The sequence below is a fragment of the Haliotis rubra genome, unplaced genomic scaffold (assembly GCF_003918875.1).
Source record: "Haliotis rubra isolate DU_JTF1 unplaced genomic scaffold, ASM391887v1 Scf8, whole genome shotgun sequence".
Lineage (NCBI taxonomy): Eukaryota > Metazoa > Mollusca > Gastropoda > Lepetellida > Haliotidae > Haliotis > Haliotis rubra.
In genome coordinates, this window is record NW_025767523.1 from 2,009,095 (window position 1) to 2,029,618 (window position 20,524).

The 20,524-nt window shown below is 40.9% G+C and overlaps 2 protein-coding genes across 3 annotated transcripts in view; one reads left to right on the top strand and one right to left on the bottom strand.

The window, feature by feature from the left end:
- Nucleotides 1–625: 625 nt before the first annotated feature.
- On the bottom strand, nt 626–13,805 carry LOC124261472 (nucleolar protein 12-like). 2 transcript variants are annotated; one of them, XM_046695790.1, is made up of 7 exons: nt 13,711–13,805; nt 8,791–8,974; nt 6,301–6,408; nt 3,692–3,797; nt 2,217–2,390; nt 1,463–1,554; nt 626–784 (listed from the first exon to the last, which is right to left on the bottom strand). In XM_046695790.1, exons 3-7 carry the CDS (start codon nt 6,381–6,383, stop codon nt 661–663), a joined length of 579 nt encoding a protein of 192 aa, XP_046551746.1. In that variant the 5' UTR covers nt 6,384–6,408; nt 8,791–8,974; nt 13,711–13,805; the 3' UTR covers nt 626–660. The 2 variants fall into 2 exon arrangements, with proteins under 2 accessions (XP_046551746.1, XP_046551747.1); XM_046695791.1 differs by lacking the exon at nt 6,301–6,408.
- A 729-nt stretch (nt 13,806–14,534) lies between these two features.
- Nucleotides 14,535–20,524, top strand: part of LOC124261469 (guanylate cyclase 32E-like) — a 148,562-nt gene continuing 142,572 nt past the window's right edge. Inside the window, exon 1 of the mRNA XM_046695786.1 lies at nt 14,535–14,896. The gene's annotated coding sequence lies outside the window, so the exon portion shown is untranslated. The remainder of the gene's footprint in view (nt 14,897–20,524) is intronic.

Genomic DNA, 20,524 nt, shown 5'->3' on the forward strand with positions numbered 1-20,524 from the left:
GCTATATGACTGTGGTCTGTGAATAATCGTGTCGAGACCAAACAATCCTGTGATTGACATGATGAGCATTAATCTACACATTTGGGATGCAATAAGATATCAGCCCAGTCAGTGAGCCTGTCCTGTTGTTCACCTCTTACTGCAAGCATGGGTTGCTGTAGGCCAGTTCTAACCTGGATCTTCACAGATCCAGTCAGTAAATAATCAGGTCTGGACTAGACAACCACACCTCACCTTCAAGGTACGTTTACAATGATTCGCCATCAACCAAGTCACAGACTGACCACCCAATACGTTAAGTTGCCTTGAACAACCAGCATGGGATGCTAGGGATGAATTTTAATCATGATTTCTCACAGGTCATCAATTTAGTTGCCTCTAACAACAACCAACATGGTGCTGGGGACACTTCTTCAGTGGGGGCAGTGGGGTAGCCTGGTGGTTAAAGCGTTGGCTTGTCACGCCAAAGACCCGGGTTTGATTCCCCACATGGGTACAATGTGTTAAGCCCTGCCGTGATATTGCGGGAATATTGCTAAAAGCAGCGTTAAACCATACTCACTCACTCTTACTCAGTGTCCTCTTAGGGGTCAAGCACACAACAGATTACAAAGGCACTCACAAGGAAAATGGAAGTTTTTATCTACATAATTTACAAGTTCACTTTTTCCGTTTTGGTTTCTTTTTAGATTTGTTCTTTCCTTTGGGCTTAACACCTTTTGACTTCATTTTGGAGCTTCCAGATCTTTTCTTTTTCTTATCAGCATTCCCACACTTTTGAAGTCTGTAACAACAATGAAGCACAACTGAATATATATGTACAAGGGTATCATCATTTTCAAAACAAGAGGAAGGGTAAAACAAAGTGCATCAATAATGTCACAACATAATACAAAATTTTCCATTCAATTTCCATACATCATATTGATGTTATCTTTCTAAGATATGAACAAGCCTATGGTTGACAGTGTGAACACCAAATCATATCCTTGAGTTTATAATGACATGATCAGCAAGACCCCAGCCAAGAGATAATGAGTAACTATTGTGGCCAACAAATCATTTGTGAATTCATGGCAGTCCTTGTTTTAGGGATTTCTTGATCCAAAAGCTTAGAAGACCTCAAGGGCCCCAATAGCACTCAAAAATTTAAATACTAGTTTGGGATTATTTAAAAGTGAAGATGAAAAAAAAAAAGATTCAAAACTGAAATCATGAACACCCTACATCAAATATGTATAAAACTGGGCAACATTGAAATACTTAAAAACCTTGAAACCCGGTCTGTTGTCAGCCATTGCGCATGTCATACTTAAATCTCTAAAACTCAAATTTGGTATAAAAATATGGAAATAATTGATCACTGATTTTATAATTGATTCTACTGTTACAAACTGAAACCAATCCATTGTTTATAAATAAAAAGACATGGAAAAACACTGAACACATCATAAACACTAACTTCTTTTTGAGACGAGCCAGACTTTTATCCATCTTCTTTATGTCAGGTTGTTTTGTTTCTGTTTCTTCATCTTCATCAATATCATCTGCAGCCTGCAACGTTGAGATTCAGAATAGATATCAGACCCATACACTGTTGGACCATCTCTCTTAAATGGCAACATGTACTCACTTTCAAAGGTCCTGCAGTAATGTAGGCAATATGTAGAGTAAGTTTGGTTGAATGCCACTCTGAACAGCATTTCAGTTACAATTACATTGCTACCGTATCAAGTCAGCTAAATTTTGGAGGGATACAGAAGTGGCACATCAAAAGGGACATAGCTCCGTCATGTCAAAGGGACACAACTCCGCACTGGAAACTGTACTGCCTTTGATAACTGGGCAAATACCACAGGCCTACCACAGAAACCAGGACAGGGCAACCAAATTATGACTTAGTGTAAACAGAAAGAGCTAAATAAATTACAAATATATTTTAAACAGAAATAGCCACATAAATTACAAACAAGACAATCCCAGTAAAATCTGCATGGTAATCTGCCATATTTTCAGTACAGTCTGCAACTAACTCTGACAATATTCAAGCAAGTGAATATATTGTTGACTTCATTTTCAGTTGGAGAAAGTCCTCAATTTATTGATTAGTTTCGTACTCAAAGCTTGTCCTTGAACTAACAACTTTGAACCAGCCACATGAGCAAAACTAGATATTTTACTTTCTCCTGCAAGAAATACTAGTTTGTCAATCGTACCATATTCTGTCCAAGACGAAGTCCACCCTCTGAGGAAAAGTCGACATCAGCGATGTCTGTGATGGTGACTGTGTGGTTGGGGAGATCAAACTCTGTGGCGTCCACCAAGTGCTCCACCTCTGGCACAGTGAACACCTGCTGCTGATTCATCCGCTTCTTCATAATCTCTCGTGTCTATATGAACATGAGGTTTCCATGGTTACTGTGAGTATATATCCATATCTGTTGCGTAACAATCAGCTATATTCAAGCTATATCAATCATAACAACTTCAGGGGTGGAAATAACTTTAAAATTGCTAGTGTACTCCGGTACAGTGGCACATGTAACACCACTTGCCCTGATAATATTTCCACTACACCGGCCGTTTTCTTGTTGACTGTTTAAATAAACAACATAATTAACATTGGAAAGTCAACTGGATACCGGTACAGTGTGATATACAAATTTGCTTGCTCGACAGAAAAAACACTGGTCTCAGACGTCGGGCAATGGGTTCTTTCCACCCCTGACAACACCACGAACAGTCAAATCGAGATCTCACGAACTAGCAGCTGAGATTGCATGATTAACCCAGCATGTCATTTACATGTAGTGACATGGGATACACATGGCTATGTGTTTGTCCAGACAAGTAAATATCTAGATGAACTAATTATTTCAAATCACCAATTGTCTGAAGTGAGCAATTAACTTGTTGGAAATTACCACCCAATTACCACATATCGTCAGTTCTTATGACAAGCATGACGCTTAGTCTACCAGTTATGACACCAAGTCTGACCACCACATCCCCACTTATATTCGGCTCCATTCTGTGTGTTTTGAAAGAAATATGAACAACCCTATCTCTACGTATACATAATCATGTTGAATTGGAGCCAACGGTCAACATGATCAAAGGCTTCCTTCATGCTGAAGGGACACAACTCACACCCACAGTAAATTGTGGGCCACATTTGCCCCCTACCAGATGGTGATATACATCTCTGAAATGCTCAAGAGGTGAGGTGAAATTGGGTTTAACGTCGTACTTGAGAACATTTCGCTCATATGACGACGTGCATGCGTGTGTACGTGTATGTGCGGCTGCTTGTACTAGCCCAGACTTAAGCTGGTTTTATAGTGCTAGCCCACTGAGATACCATGCCGCAGTGAAGCATGAATACCCCACTCAGACACATTATACTGACTCCGAGCCGACCAGTCCTTGTTGTACCCATGAATGCCGAGCACCAGGCAGGGACCAACAAGTACCATATTTTAACGTCTTTTGGTATGACGCGGTCGGGGATTGAACCCGCGACCTTCCGCTCTCCGGGCGGACCTCTAACCACTAAACCACTGAGGCGGTGAAATGCTCAAGAAGAAAAAGCTATCAATAATACATTTGATCATGTTATTAAAACGAAACATTCTTCTGAAGAACAAAACCCATCCACTCCTTTTCTCCCCGTCCTGCACCAAGAACACACCTGCTTCCTGAGTGCCTTCCTTTCTTCTACCATCCTTTTCTTCACTTTCTCTTCATAATATTTCTTTCTCTCAGCTTTCCTCTTTCTGAATCCTGTCAGGTAGTCTCTGTGAGGAATATAGGTAATATCATTAATTGTTCAGGATTCATGATATATTGATGCATAGTAGATCACCCCTAAAGCCATGACTATAATGATGCTCTTACCTATTTATTCAATCACATCTTAATTGAGTATTAATTTCCAAAAGGTTCTATTAAAATGTTTTCAATAGCTTACATTAATAATACTGCTGGTTATTGTTCTCAACATGCAGATTGATAATCAGTTCAGTAATTGTTGAATAATTGGTTGTAAACATAAACCCCACCACAAACCTCACATGGGCAGTTACGGGACATAATAATAACAGTGACACTGTGCAAATCAAACGGACACTGTTTAATACTACGATCAAGATGATCGAGGGTACTTCCTGTCGAGACAGGCAAATGAGCATGTTGTTCTTTACATTGCAGTTTTACGAGACAGGAACCTGCATCAGTCGTTTATGTCTTAAACAAACATAACAATATAAGACATACTTACTAATGTTATACTGGATGTTTAATTTTATATGAATATTGATTAATCAGTATCGTCAATATATATTTGGGCATTTGTAACCTTAAAACATATCAATAAATCTTACACTCTAGTCAGTTAAGCTGTATTTGACATGCATAATTTCACACAAAATTCTGTAAATTTAGAATAGCAGTAAGTATGGCTTAGGTAATTCACTAAGTAACAACCCTACTGGTAGGTGACAGCGGGTCACCCACTGTGTTTTCCGTAACGGCTATGGTTAACTACTTGCAAGTAGAGAGTGATTACCCTCTGCCAGGTTTGAGTTTCAGACAGTGGTAGTTGTTCCAAGTGCATCACATAGACTTTACTAATGTAGGTGTAGGAGCCATAACAGGATTTGATCAACTGGCCTCATCCAAAGTCAAACACTTGGTCCACAAGGCTCAAGAAGTTTACCCTGTAATCATTCGACAAGTTAACTTAGTTTGCCACCGGTGAGATAACTCCATGTCTTGCTACAAAGGGTTGCTTGGAATATGCAGAGCAAACACATCAACACAATAACCACTCAGCAGCCTAAACTATCTCCCTGTGAAGATCCGGGTCAGATTGAGCCTTCAGCAACTCATGCTTGTCGTAAGAGGCGACTAACGGGATCGGGTGGTCAGGCTTGCTGACTTGGTTGACACATGTCATCGGTTCCCAATTGCGCAGATCGATGCTCGTGCTGTTGATCACTGGATTGTCTGGTCCAGACTCGATTATTTACAGACCGCTGCCATATAGCTGGAATATTGCTGAGTGTGGCGTAAAAACTAAACTCCCTCACCTAGAATATCTTCATGAATGTGTCTTCACTGCACAACCATCTTGTAGATCCAATTAGTGCTTTCTAACCAGTCTTAGTGAACTTAGGCTCAGTATTTTTCATTACACTGCTATACTAAGTCTAACAACCCTAGTAGAAGGTCGCGTCAGATAACCTTTTGGACTGACCAGTCAGAACACAGCTCACCAAATCGCGAGAGTAAACATTTGCAAATACCATTTTAACCCTTACCTAAAAAACTCGAATGATTCCGAATGCTATTTTCTGCACGTTCGCTTCCGAGTTATACACATGGAGGACGCAATGAGTAAACAGTCGCTGAAAATAGGGGTTTTGTCAATATTCAAGGATGTCATCTTGTGGAAATATAAGCTAATAGTAACCGTGTCATTAGAAACCCCTAAGCGTATATACTGCAGGTCAAATATCTGTGTTTAATGCAGATTTCCATTTGTTGATAGATCAGTGTCAGCAACCAGGTAAGAGAAAATCCAAAAACTGTTTTGTAAGTCCTGCTGAACAGGAACAGGAACAGGTAGTCGTTGTCTGATTGGTTAAATCCGTCTGACGGTTTCGCGTTTGATTGGACGGTCATAGCTCACTCAAAGGTAATCTGATGCGACCTTTTACTAGAGTTTGTTAGACTCAGTATAGCAGTTTAACGAATAAAACTGAGCCCAAGTTTACTTAAACTGGCTTTCTAACACAAATATTAATGAGCAATAATCAAATACTCACTCACACACTACTGACGCATCTGTATCCTACAGCAGTCCAAGACCATCCTTTAATATAGTGCTAAGACCCCGTCAGGGACAATATATATCTTGATGCCAGCGTTTTGTTTTACATTACAAGCCCCTATGACTTTGGTACTTATCTTCACTTAAATACGGTAATTGAATTCCATGCATATTCAGAACAAATATTCTCAAGCTCTTTAAATTCACTTGACGCGGAAATTGGGAGATGATCCGATAATATTCATCGAACATGAAACGAGGGTGTGACTCTACTTCTTTACTTCAAGCAAATGGCCCAGAAACATGAATCCAATTTCCCTAGCTTGCTGCCGCGAAGCAAAGTGTTGACAGTAGTCTAGACTATAGGACCATCTCACGCCTCCCGGGTACAATTATCAATGGACTACATAATCCGCCCTCGAAAAATAATGGACGGTCACTCGTCATTTCTTCACTTATTTACTTACGCCCTTGCCTTTTCGTCAAATACTAGAAAGTGCTTAGTTTTTCGATTCTTTGGCGCTTTGATTTTCTTCTTCGTGAAACCCATGCTGGTGGTTGTTTGTTCCGGAAGTCTGTGAAGGGAGACAACTCTTGTACCTTCCGTTGCTAACATGTCTTTTGTGAGCGCATCGGTTGTAAATGCTTAGTGGTATTTGTGTGTTCGTATCAACATGTGCATTAGACTGGCACTTTTTGCAACTTATATAAAATGAAATTTGAAACAATTAAAAGCTTGTGCACGTAGATCAGTAGTATTATTTGACAAATGATTTTTTGATAAGCGAGATGATTAGAATTACAACTTAATTTTACCCACTTTTCTGTATAGAAAAGGCCAATTCTTATAGTATTAATTGTTTTGTTTCATTTCAGCGCCTTGAGCAAGCGCTAGTTGCGTGGATATGTGCGCTATATAAATATCCTATAATAATAATAATTCAGAGGCTATAATATGGACCAAGTGCATAGTCAGTCTTGTGGAGCTGGTTGCTTTTATGCCATTGTACTCTGCTTGTCTGCTTTTATTATATGGTCTCTGAGTACACCCAGTCATCAGAGTAAATTATACCAGTCAACAGAGATCGAGTACCCCTGCGTGTTATCAGAGTACACCTGTGTGTCGTCATGGAGCACAACATATTTACCATCGCAGTACACCTGTGTGTCGTCAGAGAACGCATCCTATCTACCTTCGCCTTCAGAGGACACACAGTCATCAGAGCACACCATATATCTTAAGAGTACACCATGTGTGTCATGAGACACCCCAAACCGCAAATCCTTTAAAAACCGAACACGCAAATATGAGCACACTCCGGCACAGCGATGACTTAACATAACATCACTGCCACAGGCTAATTTGCATACCACGTGACCGGACTTTTCTCTTGTTTGTAATCAAACGCGCATATTCATAATAAGAAGAGACTGGACTCACGAAAGCTTTTCGGCGCTCTCTTCATAATGTTTTACATTGTTACATATATATTCTGCCACAACTGCGACAGTAAGGTCTATGACAGTACATATTTAGATATCAAACTGGCTGCAACGTTTGCACTCCATCAGCTTCGATGACAGCACGTGGAGCCCTACAACCTATGTAAACAAAGGATCGCTACGCAAATCGAAATAGTGTTACATGTTTTTGGATATTTTCTCAGTGAAACTAAACCATTCTATTAAAGATGTTTAGTTAGATGTGTAGACTCGTAAAAAATAAAAGAGTAAAAGAAATCTGTACATTATATTGAATGGACATTGCAAGATGTGACGAATCGTCACATTTTTCTGGCCCGTGGCAGAGGTACTATGCTGGCTTGCCGCATGGAACTCTGGGTAGGAGAGTGAAATATGAGGTGTTGATTTAAAGTACATGGTTGCGAAAGACAAACATCTGAATCGAAATATGAAGTTCTGTTGATTGTGTTCCTAATATATCAAACTAATTTGATTATGTTTGCTTCTGTTTCTTTGATTCGGTGTTAATAATCAATTACTACCTTCCTCCTCCGTCAGACCTTTCAAAGATGTAAAAACGTCATTAGCGACAGTCTGCTGGACTAATAACGCAGAGCGTTGTTGATGATGACGGCGTTGTTTGATGTTGATTTCGTTGCTATTCCAATATACGTGCTAAAGGTCGGCCATCACTATCTTTAATGTCGTCTGTCAGTTTCTTTGTCTTTGTTTCATGACAAGCAATCATTTGGATGACATTCCGAGAAGAACAAAAACGGACGCAGACATCTCAATAGTTTTCTGGAACAAGAAAGCCGCATGCCAAAGCGCAAGCCGCCTATTCCTGCCCCCGCCCCTAGTATATCAGAAGATAGGACCTCGATAAGATATCCCATGGTGTTTTACTGTTCTCGAGGGTCCGTGAAGAACTGCTGTTCTCGGACACAGTGGTTGATAAGCACAAATACAATAGCTTCGCGGACGGTACAAAGTTTTCAAGCTGCACCAGATTCTGTGCAAAGTTATTTAAACTGTGTGTATGATCAACAGAAATTAGGGTCAGTTTAGGGTTTAGGCGCTCGTGACACAGGTTGTTTGTGGATTGATCTCCGCTAATGACAGATATCAAACTAGAAAACTATGGATACAATATTTGAGTGAATTATATACAATGTACTGACATTGAACATTTACTAGACAAACAGCGTCTTCATTTAAAGTTTAAATTTAATCATGTCCTGTATTTGACATTTCTCATTACATATAAAAGGGAAATTCACGTTTAGTGATTACAAAGGGATTTCATGTCTAGTTAGGTGCAAGGAAGTCAGTATTAAGCTAATTTAGTATATTTTCCTTTGCGAATCAAGAACCTTCTGCTTCAAATGCGGCTCGATAGTTTTTTTATTTACTTCAGTTGTGCAGTGTCATATTGGTGAAGTATTTTATTGAACTCGCGAAAGAGTCACGGGTGGTGCCACACCGGTACATACCAAGTTAACTCTCCCTATTCTGTAGAATCTATGTTCTGGGCGTCCCCTTGGTGGTTCCAGTGTAGAATAGGCCCACAGCAGCCCGTGCAAACCCGTGCCTGGCCTTGGTTGATCACGTGGTCCTTTGTTGCTTGTTTCATCAATCACCTGATTTTCTGGCCCAGACTCTATTCTGTACAGCCCTCTGTTATATAATCAGAATATTGCTGAGTGTGTCGGTAAATACATAAATAAGAAGGAATCTAAAATTCACCGGGACGATGGGGTAGCCCAGTGGTTAAAGCGTTCGCTCGTCACGCCGAAGACACGGGCTCGATTCCCGACATGGGTACAACGTGTGAAGCCCATCTCTGGTGTCCCCGCCGTGATATTGCTGGAATATTGCTAAAAGCGGCGTAAAACTAAACTCACTCACCCACTATAATCCACCAAACTATCGCAGGTCAAAAATGCAATATTTATATTTCTTTATCCACTTTTAACAAAACTAAAAAATATTAATAATTAAAATGCGACCTTGCATCTTGCTAACATAGCACATCGTTCAACGTGTCAAGTACCACACTCTGTATCATGTCGATTTCAGCAGCCTCGCTCCCTCTGTCCAAGGTCCCTCACCCCGTACACACTGTTTCTCACAATAGCCGGACGTCCGAGCAACCAGGAAGTCATCGTCACAGTGAATAATGCCATCTCTCTCTGTCTCCACACACTATAAATATATCATGGATAGGTCATGGCCTTTGACGATGTGACACCGGGAGTTTATATACTTACCAATAGGTCTGGCTTCCCGTGCCAGCTGTTCTATAGACATATATATTAGTGTCTACCATATGTGTCTATTTATAATAGTATGATTTACTGTTATTTAAAGTATTCGGTCTGGACTCTCGAAGTGTCAGTCGCTGTATTGGTTCCAACGACATTGTTTCCCACAAATGTTACCAATGAAACATCGTCCTGAACAGAACCCCGATAATCTGGACACCCTCCAGATGCATATTTTGTAGGAACGTCTAACCTCAGGGCTATGATTTTGTCCAAATTTTGAGTTTTTGGTACATAGGGCTGAGGTTATGGTTACTGAAACTAAGAATTTCGTTTATCATAGGACAGGGACGGTGGGGTAGCCTAGTGGTTAAAGCGCCGCTCGTTACGCCGAACGTTCGATTCCCTACATGGGTACGATGTTTGAAGCCCATTTCTGGTGTCCCCCGCCTTGATATTGCTGTAATATTGCTAAAAGCGCCGTAACACTAAACTCACTCACTAACTCAGATTAGGACAGATACCTGTTTATTTTAATCTTCATCCAAGATGGCGGAATGTTTTGCCATAGACATATTTATTGTTGATAGACTGATAACAAAACTGTAAACGATCCGAGACAAAAATCATCGTGTCGATGCTGTGGACCTCTGGAGCTTTCCTCGCAGAATCGGATGCATTGTATATTTTGTTGAATGGGTCGACTTATTGGATTTGGCGGACAGGTTCGGTTGCATTGCTCATCACATCGATCACTGGTTTGTCAAGTTCAGATTCGATTATGTACAATCTCACACCGACAGATTAGTACGGGTGAGACCTAAAACAGACCAAACTAAACAAAAGAAACCAAGATAACAAAACAAGCAAACAAAATACAACCCTAAAAGAAAGAAGAAGAAAAAGACAAGATAAATGTAAACATAAAGAACTTCAGTGTGACGTCACTACGGACATTTGTGAATCTGGACGATTTCAATGCGTGGTGTTCTGAACAGCATAGCCCCCAACAGTAATGTTATGCTGATACTCCACACTTCACAGCACCGAGCATCCGCACTTGGCGATTCATGTGGCTATTAAAATGAGTTATATATAGTCGTCAACGCAACTATTAAATACACATTATATTACAAAGGAGCTCCGCTTTCCAAACATGTTTACAAGTCACACGGCATTTTGAAATGTTAAGCATCGAATACTTAGCAATATCACGGCGGGGGGCACCAGGCATGGGCTTCGCACAATGTACCCATGTGGGGAATCGACCCCGTGTCCTCAGCATGTAGAGAGAACGCTGTAACCACTGGGCTACCCAACAGCCAAGTTCATGGGCACGCATTTGGGATCTTCCTCTCGTCGTGCTTTCCTCCCACTAATCTGACACGCTGTCATATGACTGTTTAAAGTGACTTAAAACAACTCACCTCCTCTCGTTTCAGGCTTTTAAAACATCCCACGAACTAGTATACTGGTCCTTACAGAACTAATTGCAACAAAGTCATACCTCGTGTCTTCCAGATGCAAGAGACGGTTCACCATTAAGGGCTTAGTAGCCACAGACAGTCACGCACGCGACACGTCTAAACTATTTTCAGATAAATAATAGATCTCCAAGAGAGGTAGCACCTTAATGGATATCACCTGCAAAGATCAAATGTTTCCATGACATGTAAATGATGCCTGAATATAAAGGATGGTTTGGTCAGTATATGTTGGGAAAGTAAATGCATGGAAACAGGGACACAAGTTCTGGCATGGTAAAGATGATGACATGGCAAGGAGGCAGGAACACAAGTGATGCCACAGTAAGGATGAAAGAACAAGTGATGACATGGTAAGGATGTAAGAACACAAGTGATGACATGGTAAGGATGAAAGAACAAGTGATGACATGGTAAGGATGTAAGAACACAAGTGATGACATGGTAAGGAGACAGGAACACAAGTGATGACATGGTAAGGATGTAAGAACAACTGATGACATAGGTAAGGAGGCAGGAACACATGTGATGACATGGTAAGGAGACAGGAACACAAGTGATGACATGGTAAGGATGTAAGAACAAGTGATGACATGGTAAGGAGGCAGGAACACATGTGATGACATGGTAAGGAGACAGGAACACAAGTGATGACATGGTAAGGAGACATGAACACAAGTGATGACATGGTAAGGATACAGGAACACAAGTGATGACATGGTAGGGAGACATGAACACAAGTGATGACATGGTAAGGATGTAAGAACAAGTGATGACATGGTAAGGAGGCAGGAACACAAGTGATGACATGGTAAGGATGTAAGAACACAAGTGATGACATGGTAAGAAGACAGGAACACAAGTGATGACAAGGTAAAGATGGAAGAACACAAGTGATGACATGGTAAGGATGTAAGAACATGTGATGACATAGTAAGGAGGCAGGAACACATGTGATGACATGGTTAGGATGTAAGAACAAGTGATGACATGGTAAGGATGTAAGAACACAAGTGATGACATGGTAAGGAGGCAGGAACACATGTGATGACATGGTAAGGAGACAGGAACACAAGTGATGACATGGTAAGGATGTAAGAACAAGTGATGACATAGTAAGAAGGCAGGAACACATGTGATGACATGGTAAGGAGACAGGAACACAAGTGATGACATGGTAAGAATGTAATAACAAGTGATGACATAGTAAGGAGGCAGGAACACATGTGATGACATGGTAAGGAGACAGGAACACAAGTGATGACATGGTAAGGAGGCAGGAACACAAGTGATGACATGGTAAGGAGACAGGAACACATGTGGTGACATGGTAAGGATGTAATAACAAGTGATGACATAGTAAGGAGGCAGGAACACATGTGATGACATGGTAAGGAGGCAGGAACACATGTGATGACATGGTAAGGAGGCAGGAACACAAGTGATGACATGGTTAGGAGACAGGAACACAAGTGATGACATGGTTAGGAGACAGGAACACAAGTGATGACATGGTTATGAGGCAGGAACACAAGTGATGACATGGTAAGGAGACAGGAACACAAGTGATAACATGGTTAGGAGGCAGGAACACAAGTGATGACATGGTTAGGAGGCAGGAACACAAGTGATGACATGGTAAGGAGACAGGAACACAAGTGATGACATGGTTAGGAGGCAGGAACACAAGTGATGACATGGTAAGGAGACAGGAACACAAGTGATGACATGGTTAGGAGACAGGAACACAAGTGATGACATGGTTAGGAGGCAGGAACACATGTGATGACATGGTAAGGATGTAATAACAAGTGATGACATGGTAAGGAGGCAGGAACACAAGTGATGACATGGTAAGGATGTAAGAACAAGTGATGACATGGTAAGGAGACAGGAACACAAGTGATGACATGGTAAGGATGTAAGAACACAAGTGATGACATGGTAAGAAGACAGGAACACAAGTGATGACAAGGTAAAGATGGAAGAACACAAGTGATGACATGGTAAGGATGTAAGAACATGTGATGACATAGTAAGGAGGCAGAAACACATGTGATGACATGGTAAGGATGTAAGAACAAGTGATGACATGGTAAGGATGTAAGAACACAAGTGATGACATGGTAAGGAGACAGGAACACAAGTGATGACATGGTAAGGAGACAGGAACACATGTGATGACATGGTAAGAATGTAATAACAAGTGGTGACATGGTAAGGAGATAGGAACACAAGTGATGACATGGTAAGGAGACAGGAACACAAGTGATGACATAGTAAGGAGACATGAACATAAGTGATGACATGGTAAGGAGGCAGGAACACAAGTGATGACATGGTAAGGATGGAAGAACACAAGTGATGGCACGGTAAGGATGTAAGAACAAGTGATGGCATAGTAATTACGGATGTAAGAACACAAGTGATGACATGGTAAGGATGTAAGAACACAAATGATGCCATACTAAAAGATGAAGGAACATAAACGATGACATGATAAGGATCGAAGATGACCGATGATATGGTTTCCGGGTTGGACGATGTCCCCAGCAACTTACGCTGAATCAAACAAAATAACAAACAAATAAACAAACCTACGAGTAGGAAATAATCCCTCCATTATCTTTGCCGTCTGCTCACTATTAAACCCAACATTATTCACCTGTATCCGACATTACACATTCACGCTGTTTGGTAAAGGTAATCAGCCAAATGTAACGAAGTATGAATGGTGTATGCAGGTGCTCGCACCTCTGTTGTCAACCTGGTCGGGTCAGACTACCTTGTTTAGGTATGTACATTAGCTATGATTAGCTTCAACGGGGAATTGGAGCGCGGCGCACCGATCCGGACTCACATCTTCCGGTGAGGCTCGTTGCCCCCGCCCGATGCAGTCCCGGGGAAGGTGTTGTTGTCGTCTGCTCTCTTGTCACGCGCACTCTCAGATGTTGACTCTTTAGACCCTGTATATGATTCCCCATTGCACTGTGACAACATAATTATGTATGCAGTTAAAATATTGCTGTCTCCAAGATAGCCACATGTAGTAAATATTTGATTATTGGTATCAAAAATGTAATTGTCGTCTTAACGTGGTCACATCGAATATTAGCATCGACGTGGTCAGTGCTAAAATGTTTATTTGGGATTATACATATATTGTCAGATGAAACTTGAATGAAGAGACTTTCAAACAGATACATATTGATTTCTGAAAACAAATATACTATAAAGTTTAAAATTTAACCACGAAAGATTGATATTGAACTGCTATGACTAGCTGCGTGTAAATATTGCATTGTCAAACCTCTGACGTTGTGGAAATGCGAAATCTCCGTTCATTCATCTGGAAAGTTTACAACATGGTTCTCTTCCCAACTCTTCACCTATTAAATCTCGCAGTGGTGTATTAAATACCTCGTCTGTTAACAACCATATCCCGTCAGTACCCCCCTCCCAGTCTACCCGCTCCCACACGCCCCCTACAACACACTCCGCCGGTCCACCCTGAGTGTTAAACTGAGATTGAGACTGCGAGTTTCTCCCCGACAGGCAGCAATCGGTATCACAGCGCCCAGCCGTTTCCTGGTATAGGGTCCACTTGAAACTCCAGCCATCACCCTGGCTAGCGGATTCCTCTCTACCCCCGACTACTCACAAGCACACACACAGAACTCGCAGTAACGCTGTCGGTTACATCCTTTGTGTCAAGCTTTTGTGGAGTCGTCCTGACTATGTGTGTTTGAATATCGTGATGTCAACACCCTATTCTCAGTGACTAGTGTTGTTCTGTACTGCTCTGGAGGAGGATATTCGTTCATTGGATACATTTCAAGATAGGACCAACTGTAAGTTTTTGTATTTATTTCGCTCACTGTCACCATGACTCAATTCAAAGTACATTGACACATATATACATCTATCTCGCAATGTCAACAAAGTTAATCGGCGAGGACTCTCCGCCTCTTGCACTAGTGTAATGTGATCTTGGGTCGCCAAATTAACTAGACCATGTAGCTTTCGCAATATCAGCTTCCTTGACTTCCCTGTCTATACATGTTATGGCAAAGTTAAGGCAAGCAAACGGAGAATACCGTTAATAGGGTGATGTATATTTCAACGAACAGCTGATCGGAGAGCTTTACAACCACGTGTCTCACAGCTTGCATTGCAGCTGAATCGTACAATGGGATAGCGTTGGGATGTTAACTCAAAACATATGAGTCAAGTGAAAACGTATTGACGTACATGTTTATGGTACGTCCACATTCTCATTTCAAGGATGGCTGTTGTTTTGCATACCATTGATTAATCCAATCTAGGAGCTATTTGAAATGAGCTAAATTTACCCACGGACTTTAAAACGAATCTATAGTTTTAGAGCCTCAAGGAAATGTATGTCAAAGTTGATATGACATAATTTATTCTACGCATTTTATAGTGTAGATGGCGTGGTGTTTGTACGTTAAGTAGGTATATCGTCACACAATGTAGATTTACTGGGGTCATTAATGTACCGACTTTAAATGGCCGTCAGTTCCTTGTTTCAGAAGTTGTTGATTTCAATGCCTGTTAGTTCATAGTTATGAGGAATCCTGAAGAGGTTGAGGTTAGATGGGGGTGGGGTGAGGATGCAAGGGGTGGTGTGTGTATTATGGGATTGGAAGTATCCACCTTCCCCTTTTAAATACGGTGATGACCATAATGACAAAAATAAACATCTTTGGGAACGGTTAACTCGTGTATATTGAGATACTCCACACCCAGAGACACATAAAATAAAGGTGGGTAACACTGTCACCCCGCCACACACTCCCCCCACCATACGTACAAACACAGTAAATGTTACCATTGTAAATACCCATCACTCTCCCCCCCTTTCCCCTCCCTAAAGGTCTTTCGCACCCCAACCCCTGTATACCACTTGCAGAATTTGCAACCACGCACGCACGCACGCACGCACGCACGCACACACACAAACACACAATCCTCCTTACATTAAATGTTGAAATCCATAATGTGGCCTCCACTACCCTTCAAACAAAGTCTTCTGTGTCCTTTTTTCATTGATCGCGTTATTCTAATCAGTCAATAATCTAGAGTAATATATATATGATACCTGTTGATGTTTAAACATTCTGCCATCAGGCCATTATCAATCGCGATTCCACAATAGTTCGACACGTCCCTGATATCAATTGAGTATTGACGTGTACAGATCCTACTTTATGGCAGTCAATGAGTCAAATACAATCATCTGTGTGATCATTGCGAGTCTTACTCAGACCGTGAAATTATTTGATCGTTTATACCTTTACACTGTTGACTAGCTCAATTATTTTCTCGTACTCATTTAAACTTTCCATGTTCAAAACCATGCAGTTGAAATATTCGTAAATGCAACTGCGTGTTTTATCACGTTTGCCGTTTAGTTCACCTTAGTACGTTAGGGAAAGAATCTTAATTGTTTGAGATATTAAACTCAAATACGAAATACTTTTAGGGCCATTTCCAGTTTTAGTTTCATTCTTTGAAATTACAAGATAAATAATTGTAGTTAAAATTACGTTATACTAACTTGAATTTTCAAGATATAAATGACCCGAAAAAGCTAACGTATTAAAATAGCAGAAGTTTATGAAACTTTGATAGGCTCTGATGAACTATTTGGCATAAATGGTATGTTTTACATTTACAAATTCAATTCTTTATTACGAAGATAGTGTAGGCCATCGGCCCATGACTACATGCAATAATCAATTGTCTAAACGTGTTAGCAATGCATATATAGAGATGATTTGATATATGTATGTTTAAGTTGATTTAACAATCAATACTTAGTAGAGATACTTTTTTTAGCATCATAGCTTTATAGATGTACAAAGATATGTTTCTTAATAATTCACAGTTAGAAGCCGACATTAAGATATTGAACTTAGACTTGGTTGGAAATGTATACTAATTACAAGGTATATGTTGTAGCCTTGGATCCCTATGTGATTGACAGACCGGAACAAAACGAAACTCGTCCTCCACATAGCCAATCTTACACGTTACATAAAATAGCATTTCTATTCACCTAAACTGACCCAATGCATATCTCATATGCATATATGTATCATATGTATATATATTTACAAACTGACATCAAGGTGAGTCTTGTAACCATTTAGTAAACTACTTGGAAAACACCTGTTTGGGGACTGAAGATGAAATGAACATGAATTTGTTGCATATACGACGCTAATGTAAACATTGCGGGTATTATATACACAATAAAACTCGAACCTTTACAATGACTATGCGATTGACTATGTGTTAGTTAGGGTTGGATAAGGACTGGGTGGTAGTTTAGGGTGATGGGGCAACTTTCTGAAAGGAACTACCCCCTCACCCCCATCCACCACAGTCTCAATTCAATATCTCAAAACGCCACCTAAAGTCGAAACAGCTCGAAATATTTCATTAACATAAACAGCTTTAAATGGTACACTATTTAACACGAATTCATCTAACCGATGTGGCTTAATAGATGCAATAACCCGGGCAGTCCCATAATATAATGTCGGCACTGCTTATTTCGCACGACAGAGAAAGCATTTCCGATATATTTCCTAAACTGTGGATTATAAATCGTATTCACAACATATTTCCGATATTCCCAGAAATTCAAAACGCATTTCCGATATATTCCCGAAGGTCCCGGAACGACACCTTCCTTTTTGAATATTTGACACCTTCCTTTTTGAATATTTGAAATTAGCTCTAAAAACAGTCTCGAATCCTTACCACTACTTGACGAGATACATCACATGAAATGCATCACATGGCTGTGTATACCAGCGGCTAGTTCTAATGGTTATGTCATTCAGCAATACGTCTTCATGTGACTCAACGATCTCATATATACAGGGAAGGTACTTTTATAGCTTCCCCGATGTGAGTTGGTCGATAGTGGAATTCATTCCGGTCTGAAGTAAATACGTGTTCAATTAAGGTCCTCAATGGTCGGGTCATTAATTAAAGGAGAACAGTAGATGGCAATGTCAACCTCTCCAGGTACCAACGTCATGCACTCCCCCTCCTTGTGATCTTGATTGCTGATGGCCCGTGGAAAGGTTCCAGCCTGAGAGAGGAATCAGTACCGTAGATCTTGAAGATTGTTGGCTTGATTGATAACGTATATTAGCGCTGTAAATTCTTGAAGAATGGGTTGGTTAGTTCTCCTAGCAGACCTGCAGATTCTCCAAGACTGGGTTAGATAGTGTTGTCAGTAGTACTGCAGATTCTTGATGAAGGTGTTGATTAGTGTTGTCAGTAGTTCTGCAGATTCTTTAGCAGAATGCGTTGTGGGTTTAGTTAGAAGTACTGAAGATGCTTGAAGAAAAAGTTGGTAACGCAGCAGATTCTTGAAGAATGGTTTGGTTAGCTGCAGATTCTTGAAGAATGGGCTACTTAGCTGCAGATTCTTGAAGAATGCGTTTGTTATCTTAAGTAGTACTTCAGAGAAGAATGGATAATGAATTGTGGTCTTAGTACTGTAGATTCCTGAAGAATTCCTTAATGACTGATGTGGTTTGTACCCTAGATTCTTGATGCATTGATGATTAGAAACCTTAGTGACGTAAATTATTGAAGACTGCATTGAAAGCCATTGTATTTGTATGATAGATCCTTGGAGACCGTGTTAATGACAACTACTCTTCAGTATGTTCACGATGTCATCTTTAATGAATAGTGCTGTTAATGATTCGCCTTGTCTATACTTTAGATTCTTGACGATTGCATTAATGACTACCCGTGAAGACCCGGTTACAAGTGGTCTTTAGCCGCCATGCTTACCATAAGAGGTGACTAACGGGATCGGGTGGTCCTCGCTGACGTGGTTGACACATGTCATCGTGTCCCAATTGCATAGATGAATGCTTATGATCACTGGATTGTCTGGTCCAGACTCGATTGTTTACAGACCACCGTTATATAGTTGGAATATTGCAGAGTGCGACGTTACAAAACAAACAAACAAACATTAATGACTATGTGTGTTAGCATTATAGATTCTTGGAACATGTATTGAAGACTGATGCTGGTACCGTAGATTCCGGAACACAGCGTTAATGATTGGTGCTGTTAATGATTACCCATGTCAGTACTGTAGATTAAACCGCATCCGTGGTGTAGTGGTTAGAGCGTCCGCCCGGAGAGCGGAAGGTCGCGAGTTCGATCCGCGTCATACCAAAAGACGTTAAAATATGGTACTTGTTGGTCCCTGCCTGGCGCTCGGCATTAATGGGTACAACAAGGACTGGTCGGCTCGGAGTCAGTATAATGTGTCTGAATGGGGTATTCCTGCTTCACTGCAGAATGGTATCTCAGTGGGCTAGCACTATAAAACCAGCTTCAGTCTGGGCTAGTACAAGCAGCCGCACATACACATACACACGCATGCACGTCGTCATATGAGCGAAATATTCTCAAGCACGACGTTAAACCCAATTTCACCTCACCTCACCTCACCTCACCTCACTGTAGAATAATGACAACAGCGCCCTTGCCAACTGATTGAAGCGTCTCAGTATGGAGTGTAGCCAGCACTGGGCACAACACACAGGGTCCCATTCAAACCCCGTGTTTTTGCTTACCCTTTGGCAATCCTAAGTCAGCAGTATACACTTCTAAGTGGCACTGTTTGGGATACCTGATTCATCAAATGTCCATATACATGTATCAACATTGTAGATGTCAGCGTTTTCGTTCACGATTAATGACGTTTATTTATACCGTGTTTACGGCTAGCCAAGGGTCGGGTGAAGGTGAAGGCAGATCGTGTGATATTCTCTGCACACTCTGATTGATGGTGTATAGGGTGACTACCGACATTGGAACAGATACTGTACATGTGTGGCATGGATAGTGCATCAGATGAGGGTGCCTCGCTGTAGAAGTTGTACCAATCACGTCAGTTTATACCAGTTGTATTCTTAAACGCCAATGTGCATCTGTTGTACTCGAGGATATCAGTGTGCATCACTTGCAAGCGATGATGTCAGTATGTACCAGTTGCATCCGAAGAAATCAGTATGCATCTGTTGTACTCGAGGATGTCAGTGTGAATCACTTGTAAACGATGATGTCAGTATGTACCAGTTGCATCCGAAGAAATCAGTATGCATCTGTTGTACTTGAGGAAATCAGTATGAATCACTTGCATCCTAAGAAATCAGTATGAATCACTTGTACTCGAGGAAATCAGTACGAATCGGTTGTAGCCGAGGAAATAAGTGTACCAGTTGAATTCAAAGATGTCAGTGTGCAGTGTACGTTGTTTTCGCAGTGTCCATCAGTTGTACTCGTAGACGTCAGTGTGAAACAGTTGTACTCGTGGACGTCAGTGTGAAACAGTTGTACTCGTGGACGTCAGTGTGCATCAGTTGTACTCGTGGACGTCAGTGTGCATCAGTTGTACTCGTGGACGT

Coding starts and splice junctions, on each gene's coding strand:
- LOC124261472 (XM_046695790.1), bottom strand. CDS start 6,383: ATGGGTTTCACGAAGAAGAAAATCAAAGCGCCAAAGAATCGAAAAACT. Junction 3,798..6,300: donor TTTGACGAAAAGGCAAGGGC/GTAAGTAAATAA, acceptor TATTCCTCACAG/AGACTACCTGACAGGATTCA. Junction 785..1,462: donor CTGGCTCGTCTCAAAAAGAA/GTTAGTGTTTAT, acceptor TTGTTGTTACAG/ACTTCAAAAGTGTGGGAATG.